At 41.0% G+C, this 12,284-nt stretch overlaps 1 protein-coding gene across 5 annotated transcripts in view; it reads right to left on the bottom strand.

Moving 5' to 3' along the window:
- Window positions 1–12,284, bottom strand: part of Lrrfip2 (LRR binding FLII interacting protein 2) — a 103,113-nt gene that overhangs the window by 36,825 nt on the left and 54,004 nt on the right. The window contains exons 8-15 of one of the 5 annotated variants that reach the window (XM_050139226.1): window positions 10,139–10,204; window positions 9,152–9,226; window positions 7,537–7,584; window positions 7,412–7,456; window positions 6,685–6,732; window positions 6,319–6,375; window positions 3,582–3,650; window positions 1,312–1,401 (exon numbers count right to left, since the gene is read on the bottom strand). The exons of the other annotated variants lie outside the window; for them this stretch is intronic. Coding sequence (XP_049995183.1) covers window positions 1,312–1,401; window positions 3,582–3,650; window positions 6,319–6,375; window positions 6,685–6,732; window positions 7,412–7,456; window positions 7,537–7,584; window positions 9,152–9,226; window positions 10,139–10,204 — 498 coding nt within the window. The remainder of the gene's footprint in view (window positions 1–1,311; window positions 1,402–3,581; window positions 3,651–6,318; window positions 6,376–6,684; window positions 6,733–7,411; window positions 7,457–7,536; window positions 7,585–9,151; window positions 9,227–10,138; window positions 10,205–12,284) is intronic. 5 annotated transcript variants of the gene reach the window in all.

The raw sequence follows: 12,284 nt of genomic DNA, 5'->3' as shown, positions 1-12,284 counted from the left end.
TGACTACTAATTCAGGCAAGATGATCTGTGAGGTTGACAGAAAACAAGCCACCAAGAAAACACATCTATATAGTAAATTCAATTATATCTATGAAAAAAGCAGGTACCAATGGACCAGTGAGGTGGCTCAGCAGGTAAAAGGCACTTGCCACTGAGCCTCATGACATGAGTCCAATGCTCAGGACTACGTAAAAGAAGGAGAAAACCAACACCTGCAAGCTCTCCTCTGGCCTACACATGTGCTCCCTGCCATATGCTCACATGAACATACACAAAATAAATGAAAATGTTTTAAAAATTAAAAAGAGGTTGCTAAGCAGGTTAATAAAATACTCAACATCTCAGATAACTGGGAAGCCAGCTCCTGATTTCATCATAGACAAAGTCCTTGGTTTAATCCACAGCAAGATTCTTGCTATATGGCCAGATTTAAGTTAGTAGTGTGGAATAATTAGAACTGCAATTAAAATAATTACGATTATTTTCTAGGATTGAAATAGTTCAAAAATAGCTACTTCATAAGTGAAGTGCTAATAAAAAACGATCTCTGCATAACCAGGGAGAAATCCCTTCACAGTGCTGGGCAATCAGAACAGGACTTGTCTGCATGATGCCAAGCCAGGTGAGGAGGGGCTGGTGAGATGAGCTCAGCAGGCAGGTCACAAAGTACATGCAGAGTGGAGTAGCCAGAGGTGCCCCCATGGACACTCGACTCCCACCTCAGCCCCCAATCCACTAGGAAGGATGCCTCAGACCAATGCCAGACTCCACTTTAAAAATCTCTTCAGTTCTTTTCCGGTTACTGAACATGGGGCACTTTGCCAAGCTGCGTACTGTATTATCCAGCTTTTAAAATATAAGACTTTATATATAGGTTTATCAAAACCAAGCAGGGGGCAAAAAGTAGACCAGAAGCACCTGAATACGGGCCAAGGCTAGTGTTAGGAAACTACTTGTTTATTTCCTTAGGTGAAGGGTTAGGTATGCATATCAGCTACCTGTTAGGAAATGACATGACGGAAATGGATTGACTCTAAAACAATTCAGATAGAAAGAATAGTAAAAAAAAAACCATACGAAACAAAATTAGGAATCATTGAAGATGCTAATGAGGGAATCCACAGGGTAAAAGAAAGAGGGATTTTAGAGAACATTTTAACAAATATATTCCAAAATAATTATGTTTCATGTTAATATGCTCAAGTAAATATGTCTAAGGAGTTAATTAAATTCCCAATTTTAAAAATAGTTACTACATAAGCAGTTAGTCGCATGCCTGGGACAACACAATGACCCATGCAGTACACTCACGCTGGTCAAGTCTGAGATGCCGGCGTCATCCACCTCAGAGACAACACTCCCCCTACGACTGGAGCGACTAAAACAATCAGCGGCAGAGACCTTTCAGCCAGAGAAAATGAGACACTTTAAACGTCAGAAAAGAGAAAAAGAACACTAGCTAACTGGAAAGTTGTGTGCCTGTCTTAATCTGATGTTTGATAAAGTATCGTGAAATGAGGAAACTTTTACAACTGACCTATTTCAAAAAGTAAAAAAGAGGTATGAATGAATGATTGAAGTCATTGAATGAATGAATGAAGTCACAGCTCCCTAGAGTAAGTTCTTTCAACAGTACAAGTGCAAGTCTACGCTACAGACCATTTTCTGCCTGAGCTCATGACAAGCACACCTTCCACACTGAAGCACTGGGAATCTTCGACTGGTGAGGGCAGTGTTGAGACCACTATCAAATCTCTACTATATTTTATAATATTATAATTCTTTATAGCATCAACTCTGGCAATACTCAATTTCTGCAATAATTTCTTCCTTTTCACATGTCATATCAGGAACTGTTAGACAAAACAATGAGAAAAACTGGCCTGTAAAGGCCCTCTCTTGCCACTCAAACAGCCGAGCCTCTCCTATCAGAAGCCACTGTCTCTGAGCACTCTTCCAAGGGTCACCCCTTGGACACACCCACCTCAAGGTCCTCTGTCACAGTCACCTGCTCTTTTCTTCACACCCTGAACTGTCTTCCTTTTGTGCTCCTTTCCTTACTAGTTTATTTCTGTCTTTTCCTAGAACAAAAGTCCTGTGAAATAAGAGCTCTGTCCTTGGCTGAACAAATGACTCCTGGTGCTCTCAACGCTGCCCTCCACCGTAGAGTGGCCGCACCCACCCACCAGTCATTCTTACTCCAAGTGTTTGTCTGCCTTGCTCTAAAATTCCTCACCAAGAAACCATCCATAGGAACAAGACATCTGCCAATGGCTAACAAAATCAAGCAAGGATATTTTTATTCGTTACACCTTGATTACATATAATATATGATTAGCACCTACTACCTTGGAGGTTTGAAAGGTGTCTTCCAGAGTCACTCACTGAGTACAGGTATTAAGTCTAACAACAGAGAAGACAGCCATCTCCACTGGACAGAAACAACTAACAGGTTATTGAGGTTGAGGCAAGCCCATCACTATTAAGTCCCTATTTCCATTGCTTCCAAGGTGTTATGACTTTTATTTCTCCTTCGGCCATGAGTATGAATATTATCTGGAAGGCTAAGGAACCAAAGATGCTTTAATCATATGAATTTATCTCACACAAACATGTGGTGTTTCCTTTAGGAGAACTTTGGTTTACAACTGCGCACACTGAGTTTGTACCGCTTTTGGAAGAAATGACAGCTTCATAGGTCTCTTCATGTGGCTCCATGCTGACACAGTCCTCTACTCTAATTTCCACATCAGTTCCTTATAGAGAACAAAGACGTCACCCTGCGACACTTGCAGCGTCATTAAAGAATAGCATGAAGTCCTACCATGTCCACAATGATTAACTGGGTGAAATGTCTGAATTGATGTTTTTCAATCTTGCCACTGACAGCTGACAACGTCACAGTCTCACACACGAGTAATGTACGATGGTGTATGTGTGACTCTTGCTTGAGAGGCTCGTTTTTGGAAAATAAGCGGATAAAATGTGTGCATAAAAAACAACAGATAATGGTGTGGGAGGTCCTTCTGTCTATGTGTTGCTTCTATTGGTTGAATTGAACAAAGAACTGCTTTGAGCATAGCTATGGCAGGGAAGAACAGAACTAGGCAGGGAAAGCTTGGCTGTATGCTGGGAGGAAGAAGGGCGAAGTCAGGGGAGGATCAATGGAGCCACCAGAATCAGACATGCCAAATCTTTGCCGGGAAGCCACTGCCACGTGGCAATATACAGATGAATAGAAATGGGTTAAATTAATATAAGAGTTAGCCAATAGGAAGCTAGAGCTAATAAGCCAAGCAATGTTTTAATTAATACAGCTTCTGTGTGGTTATTTTGGGGCTAAGCTAGCTGGGCGGCTGGGACGAAGAAGCAGGCCCTCCCTCTAACAAGATAAGGTGAAAGTTTTCAGTAAACGATTTGTGCCTGAGACTCGTGAGTCATTCTCGACAACATGGCAAAGCAAACTGTGCACATAAACTCTATTTGAGGAAAACACAAACTTCACTTTTCAGTAAATGTCACATAATCATACAGTACTGTCCTGTAACAGCTGTAACTGTTTTCATGCAGACCATGCTCACCACACTGTCCCTTCGCCCACAACTGGCACGATCAGAAGACACAATGCTTGCGGTGTCGTCGTCGATAGACTAAGAAAGTGAAAAAGATTCAGTTTCTCTACTGTTCTCGTGGACTATAAACACCGTGGGAGAGTTTTAGAAGGCCACTCTATTACACACTGTAACTGACATGAGCCGCTGCACCCCGTTAGAAGAGATAAGCTGCTATAAGGCATAATGAAGTATCACTACAAGTCAAAATACTCCCCAAAAGCACAAAGAATAAAGCAAAACTCTCTTTTATTAACATGAAACACTGGTGAGGGTATGAGTAAACTAGACGAAATCAGCTAGGGAGGTCATGGTATTTTTAGACTTGCAGATCTGTGAAGTCCCTTGAGACGTCAATAAATATACTTATGATTTCAATTTGAGAAAGGAAAAAATATTTTTAAATGAAATAACATATGTTAAAGAAGTTCCTACCAACAGAGTCCTTGAGGCAGTGACTCACTTCCTGGTCCTCATCCCTCCGCAGCTGGCGCAGATGGTACTATTACCCCGTCACAGGACTGTGTTCTTCCCGCTCTGCAGAGCTCATCTTCGGCCTACTGCTTTATCCCCATTCTGATGTCACTAAGATGCCATTTTGGCATCACTAAGGTAGTAATTCTGAACCCGCATTGCAAATGAAACAGAATCTAGTCAACTCACAAGAGCAAGGACCTGCACTGTTGTGTTTTTGAAAATACATTATCAAAAATTTTTGCAGGGGAACACTACATTTGACATATTAAAAATGTCACCAGGTCTGAAAACTGCCAAGTAGAATTTTGAGTACACAGTGGGATAAGAGTAAACATCCTTCTTTTGTGACAAAGCCCTTATGCCCTAAATACACCCGTGTTAGTATTTACTAAGTACAAGGGTGGGCTCTCTGAGAACTGCTGTTCTGGAGGGCAGAACTGCAAACGTTTTAAATGTAAAAGCCCACAGAACTCTTCTTTTCCCTGATAATTATTAATTTCTCCAGTTTGGTATAATCTGTAAGGATAACAAGCTAGTAGGCTGAAAGCACTCATTTACTTTGGAAATGTAAATGAGTACAGTCTTTTTAGTTGTCAACATGGTCAGATATAGCAAAATTGAAACACATACACTCTGAGCATGGTGACCCACACCTTTAATCCCAGCACTCAGGAGGCAGAGGCAGCCAGATCTCTGTGAGTTCAAGGTCAGTTTAGTCTACAGAGTGAGTCCCAGTCTCTCCAGAGCTACACAGTAAAATCCTGCCTCAAAACCTGGGAGGGGCTGGAGAGATGGTTCAGCAGCACATATCCTTTGCTGCTCTTCAGAGGACCTGGGTTTGGTTCCCGCAGCCACATGGTAGCTCACAATCTCCTCTAAGTACAGTTCCAGGATACAAAATCCTCTTCAAGCCTTTGTGGACATAGGCTTACACATGGTACAAACATGTATATGTAGGCAGAACATTTATATACATAAAACTAATCTTCTTTTGAAAATGCATATGCTCTTATATTCCTAACATTTCCTGATACATATTTGTCTTACAGATATATTCATGTAAATGTACTCTCTGTGCATGTGTACGGGTGTGAAAGGAAGGGAAAGACAGGGGCAGAGAACATGTGTAAGAATGTTCACCACAGGGCTAGGGAGAGGGTATGCAAGCATGAAGCTTTAATCTGTACTTCCAGCACCCATGTAAAAGCCAGGCCTGGTAGTGTACGCACTGGGGGGACAGTGGCTCTCAGGCGCTCCCTGGCCTGACAGTCTAGCCAAAACAGTGATCTCTAGGTTAAGTGAGACTTTGTCTAAACAAACAAGGTAGAGAGGAGTAATAGACAGATACCTGACTTTGACCTCTGACCTCCATTTGTGCATGCAAAGCTCATGAGTACACATAGAAAATGTCTAACCATCTAAATGACCCATCAATAGTAAAATGATTTTTAAAAATAACATCTGTACATTCATGTGATAGTATGCTAATATTAAAAAGATTTGATAATACAAAATCATCTCAAAGAGAAAATAATTGAAAAGGTGGGCATAGCTTAATTGTCTAAAATGATGATGACGATGATAATGATGATAATAATGGCAAAAAGGGATACTATAAATCTGTATGCACTGACACAGAAAGATACTTTAAGAAAACATGGAGAAGTAACACATACTAGAAAGGAAGCCATTTATGGTCAAAATGAAAAGCACTCATCCATGTCCGGAACATCTCTGAAAGCATGAATGTGCACAGGTTACATGTAAGGGTTTGTCTGGGGAGCTTTACTCTGGACTTGTCCTTTACTAATATTACTTACCTTATAAACTGCAAAATAAATGTAATGTTCTAGAAAGAGTAGCAGGCGCACATAACAAGCTTTAAGAACTGATTTGTTTTACTTCTCCCACCACTGCACAGACAGAAAAGGCAATGCAGGAACATACGCAGGGATAGCCAGAACGGCACACCCAACAGGAGTTAGCAAAGTGTTTCACATAAATGACAATACAAAAACTTTAAGCCTGCCCAAAGGCCTCGGTTCCAGACTCAGTTAAGAAATTACTTGGGTCCACACAAAAGCAGTCAATTAGCACATATTAGTAGTTGGTTTTTATGGACTTGGGGACACATAACCCATGCAGAAGATGGTGAAACACACTCTATTCTAAAGTGGAATGCAGAGCAACTCGACACTCCTCAAGTGTGCAGAGAGGCTGGAGAGCTCACCACAGGGCTGCTCCGGGAGGAACTCGCTCTCGATGAGTAGTAACTGTATTCAGATGGCTGTAACATTTCCAAGAAGAAAGGCTTTATAACAATGGCCAGCTCCGTTTTTCTGCTGGGAATACAGTGGCCCTACCCTTGACTTGACTCTGGTGCCCAAGGTAAAAACAGCTGCTTTGCCTTGTTTGGCACGCCACCTCACACCCACCCTCAAAAGCGGAGGAGATGCCTGAAGACTTTCCCTAAGACTCCCCTCATATGTCACTCCTGATCTCCAAATGGTCACCTTCTCACAGCTGGCTGCATGAATGGGCCAGACTAAATGACTCCTGCCCCTTCCTGTGGTCACCCCCTCCCATTTACACTTACAGTTCGAGAACCATAAGGGTTATATAATCCACCACCAGACAATGATGCCTAAAGAACAAAAGAATAATTATTTACTTATTTAGCCCTGGAGTTATTTTGAAAATACCTTCATTATTTGGCAGTTCATAATTCAAAAAATGTTTGATGGTATGTTATATTCATTTGCTGTATCATTTTCATTGTAACTTCAACAATACACTTGGATTAACAAAAAACACTACAGTATTTTCTTTTGCCCTCACTTTATAACATGAGGAAGCTAATATTAATTAATTTATTCTCTTAAAAGAGCAAACAGCAGGGAAGGGAACAGGTATAAGCACTCTGGGTTCCAGTCTTCAGAAACTGGCTAGAACATCAAATGGCTAGAAGCACCAACAGCCACACACACTAAGCTACTGGTCATGCTTTAAATTTGATTTATTTAGTAGACTTTTGATTGCCACAGCTGAGGGTCATAACCATACCAAAGAAAACTAAGTGAATGTGGTAGAACCCAGGGAGTTTATCTCCTTGCAGAAAACAGATTCTTAAACATAAGCTACCAGAAGTCATCCATTTCAATGTTGGCAAAGAGAACAGAATTATTTTTTCACGTCCTGAGTTTTGTAACCTAAGCACAGGCAGCGTACTCTGCAGAGCATGTGGCAGAAAGGCCACACAGCTTAGTCAGCGCCATGGCAGCGGCCCTACCACAGAGCACACACTGCAAGAAGGAGATACAAACCAGGCTGGCACTTCTCAGCAGACCAGAATTTGCAGCAGAGGAGGCCTATGGAATAAGTGCACTAATTAAACCTAAAGAAGGGCAAGGGCAGCTGTGACAGCCACAGGCTCCTCGAAAGTACTAACCCTGTTCTTACTCGATGTCCCCAGCGGGTCACTGCACAGGGAAGAAGACTGCAAAGAGAGGCAGAGCAATAGAAATAAGCAAAAGCAGAAACACAGGAGAATGCACCTCACCATCATGCAAGCAAGACTTCACGTTTATGGTTTTCGATTCCATAACTCATTAGCAAGTCCCAAGTGCTTAGCGTAGTGTGAAAACACACGAAGTAAGAGACAAGTCACTAGACACTTTCCGAGTGCAAACTGTTAAGGGTGAGAAAGAAAATCTCCTCTAGCAGACTTCTATCATTACGTACAACCTTTTGGGTATTAGGACATTTTTGGCAGGTATGAGACAGGGACCCAGGAAAGCACTGAAGAAAAGAGGGCCACGGCACTTGGGAATGTGTCAAACAGTGGTCTCAAACCAGTCACCAGTAGTTTCTGGGGCATTGTGGATTATTTTGTGGCAGACTCCTAATGGGTTTGGTTATAGGTAAGGAAGCTCTTAGTTACTATTATCACCATTTTTTTCCCAAATAGATTTGAAAGCTTATCTTTGAAAACATGCCATGGACAAAGCATGCTAGAAGCCACGTAAATTGAACTAGTCCCCAGAGTTCATGCACTAAAAGTACTTTCTGTAAAGAAATTACACTTCTTTCCCTGGAGTCACTTAAGACACAATTTTCAGTTCTTTTTCACTAAACCTAGACAAACAGGAATAGTGAAATAGTGTGTGCAGACAGGTTTTTCAGTTGACTGTGTTTTCCAGTGCCTGAAATTGAATTCAGAGCCTTGCATGTGCTAATGAATTATTCTACCACAAAGATTAGCCCCCATTCCTGCATACTTTTAAATGTACTGGGTACCACACATTGCAGTATGCTTTAAATGTTAGATGTCTTGGAAAAAAATAAGATTCTAGCTGACTGTGGAGACACTAGCCTGCAATCTGAGCACACAAGTGGCTAAGGCGAGGTGATCAGGCCTTGGCTACAGAGACACACCATGTCTCAAAAACAAACAAAACAAGCAAAAGCCCCAAAACAGACAAAAAGGAAAAACAAGATTCTAACATTACATTAATACTCTAGCAAATAATAACATACCTCTCATCCTATATGTAGCTTAGATTTTCACATGTTAACTTCTTAAAAGAGTATCTATTAGGGCGTGTATTGATACTTATAGCTTATTTTGAAATGGCTCAAAAAACTAGACAGAAGCTTGGCATTATGGTCCCCGCCTTAACACCAGCAACTAGGAGACTGAGGTAAAACAATCTTGAGTTTGAGCCTGGGCTACATACATGTGAGACTGCCTTTAAAAAAAAAAAAAGGTGGAATGGAATGATAGACAAATAATTATGTGACTAAGAAAGTAAATTAAATAATCTAAGAACATGGTGCTCACTGTATAAATTCTTTTTCTATTTGAAATTTTCATTACAAACATGGTGATTTAACAGTTCTCACTGAAGATACACTCAAGAAGGACTATATAAATAAGCTACCAAAACTATACAGGTATATCAAGCCATTAAGAAATTAGTTACAAATAGTCTAAATGCAAAATGGGGGATTAGAGATGTATTAAAGGTGGGTAAAGTACACGAGACCAAAGACTTTGGACAAACCCGATAGTAGTAGGTAGAGGCAGGCTTGCTATGTCTAAGACTGCTATAGTTTCTCTGGTCAAAATAGAGGCCACTCTGCAAAAAGAAAATTTTAATATATTTTTTTCAGGTTAAATGTTTTTGAAGCACACCAAGACAAAATTTGAATACACAGGCAAATCTGATCCTGTTAAGGCTCCTTCTTCCCCAAGGCAATGCCTTTAAACCACTGGATCTGAGCAAAGACAGGACAAGCAGCAATGGTTTCAAACCTCTGTAAGGGGTGGGCACTAAAGGTGAGCTACTTCAAACAATGTCATTACTGCTTGTTATTACCTTAAAAATAAGACAAAAAACCCTCAGATAAAAATGAAATGCAAATAACTGAGTTATTCTCATTCTACGGTTAAGAATGCCCCTGACAAACCTAGGCCCACTGAATAATACTACTTTTATAATTTACTAGGTTAGAGAAATCATCTCTCAAATCCCCCTTGCTAGAGGCTAAGCAAGTGTATGAATCCCTGGCTGAGAACCTTCCTTCCCTACCGCTGACACTCCTTGCAGGGCCCCTGCTTCTACCCCTTCCCCCCACACAGCTCTCACCATCACTCACACCTCCCCGACACCTCACCCGAGCACAAAACTGCCAAGTCCTTCCCATATACCAAGGCCTCTCTGTATATGCCTTCAGCGTTCTCTGCCTCCCTCTTCCCTACTAGGTACATCCTCCCAACACTCCCGTGGGAACCCAGAACTGGCAGCAAGGTAGGGACTACATTTCCGCCAACAGCACAATAAGGAGAAAGAGGTGTTCCAAGCACCCCGGTGACTGCTAGTTCTGCAGTGTGATCACACAGCTAACAGGGTTTGGGAGCTCTCACATGGGAACTCTCTATCACACACATCATTGTGCATTCCAAGTTTCTAAAAAACAAACTTTGAGCACTTGTAATTTGGTGCTGTCCATAATATCACAACTAGATCAAACTTCAAAGTAGAACTAACCAGGGGGTCTTTATGAGAACTAGAAGATCGCTTCTTCATCCCATAGGTGTGACTGTAAGAATAATTCTGCAAGTAAAAATTGTTGAGTCAACTTTAATGGCCATGTAGTAAAATTTTAAGAATGAAACTCATCATAAAATAATAGCAAAGGCACATATGATAAAGAGTAGTATGCATGCAACCTAATTCCTGTCAGTACCAGACTGAGAGAACTTGGAAGGCTGATATATACAGTCTGGAGACACATCACCCTCTCTTACTCGACTTGTGTCCATTAACTAACCTGGTGTCTGGCCAGCTAAAGGGAACCTATTAGGACAGAGAGTCAGAAGGATGTCTATGGGGACTATTGTACACTGTGTGAAATTATATTGCTGTGATTGGTATAATAAAAAGCTGAACAGCCAATAGTTAGGGAGGACTTCCAAGCAGAGAAAGAACTCTGGGGGGAAGAAGGCAAAGTCGCCAGTCAGGCATGGAGGAAGCAGCATGAGCAGAATGGAGAGAAGAGGGAATGAGCTACATGACAGAACCTAGATGAATAAATAAATAAATAGTGTTCATTTAAGTTATAAGAGCAGTGGGATAAGACTAATCTAAGGCCGAACTTTCATAATTAATAAGTCTCCATGCCATTATTTGTGAGCTAGTGGCCCAAAGAAAAATCCAGCTACATTGTACACCTTACTCGAGTCTTGTCCCCCATTTCTTTTTCTCTAGGAAGCTATAGGTGGTGAGTTTATTCTTCCTCCTAATTTAGTCATCTTATCTAAAAGCAAAAACAATGTTGTATTGTAAATAAACCAAAAGAACATTTTATTGCTGAAAACAACACTCTTTTGGGGGGATTTATTTTATTTATTTTATATGTATGTAATTATGTATTTATGGTCTATGTGGGCATGGATCCCCAGAACTGGGTTAGAGGTTGTTGTGAACCAGCCAGCATGGATGCTGAGACCTGAACTCAGGTTCTCTGGAAGCAGTAAGTGCTCTTAACCCTTGAGACATTTCTCTAGCCCTCAGACCAAGTTAGCAGAGCCAGGGCATAAGCCATTCAGAAGAGAAATACCTATAGTGTATATACTTAAGTTTACACAAAGTACTTTGGAAACAAGATTATATAAAGACATCACTTCTCCCAGGGGGACAAAGATCAGGACTATTACTCAACAACAACCAGCAGACAATAAATTCAATCTATGTAGTGAGACTGTGCAGTACCCTAGAACAGCCAAGGGTGACAGGCTGTACTAGGAAAACCATTTCACACAGTCAGATCCTCAACAGGAAGGACATGCTCATTTTCTCATTGTGAATAATCTTTCATACTTTACTGTGAACATCTAAGTGAAAACTACGCAGCCTAGAAACTTGGGCAATCTACTAACATAATTGTAACCAAAAAACAAACAAACAAAGAAAAAAAACCAAGCCAGTTTGACTTCCTTAGCTAATTCAATATGTCAAGCTAAAATTCTTGGACATCTACAGCTGCCACCCATCACTGCTGGCTATTTTATTTAGTAACCCGCCAGCCTATGGCACATGAAATGGAGCACAGGTGTTTCAGAACACTTTCAGAGGGCTGGAGAAATAGATGGCTCAGAAAATGAAGATGCTTGCTGCCCAGTCTGATGCTGGATGATCTGAGTTCAATCCTTGGGACCCACATGGTAGCAGGAGAGAACCAGCTCCAACAAGTTGACATAGGCAAAATAAATAAATAGGAAGTTAAAAAAAAAAAAAAAGCAAACCAGCCCTCCTGTGCAGCAGGTGAGCACGGGGAACCAGCTCTTCTTTGGAAGATGAAACTATGACTGAATTACTGAGCCAGAAATCTCAGCTCTTCCAGCACACATTTGATCCAGTTGAAGCATTTTTGGTTTTTGTAGTACTGGGGAGCTTGTACAGGTTTGTAATGCCAAGGAAGCACTTTATCACTGAGCCACGCTTTCAGCCTGACCCTGAAGACTATGGGAAAAGCTATTATTCCAGTATCTGATTATGCCACAACTGCAAAAACAATCATTTTTGTTTTTTTACACATCCCCCCCAAAAAAAACTATAACAAAACCATGAAAGTTAGTCATAATCTATGATTAGCAATAACTGGTGTTTAGAAAGAAAAGCCTCACACGTAACA

Source organism: Alexandromys fortis, unplaced genomic scaffold (genome assembly GCF_014885135.2).
Source record: "Alexandromys fortis isolate MF-2015 unplaced genomic scaffold, M_Fortis_MF-2015_v1.1 scaffold_36, whole genome shotgun sequence".
In the NCBI taxonomy this organism is placed as follows: Eukaryota; Metazoa; Chordata; class Mammalia; order Rodentia; family Cricetidae; genus Alexandromys; species Alexandromys fortis.
The sequence above is the reverse complement of the archived record's forward strand: the minus strand, read 5'-3'. Positions and strand labels throughout refer to the sequence as shown.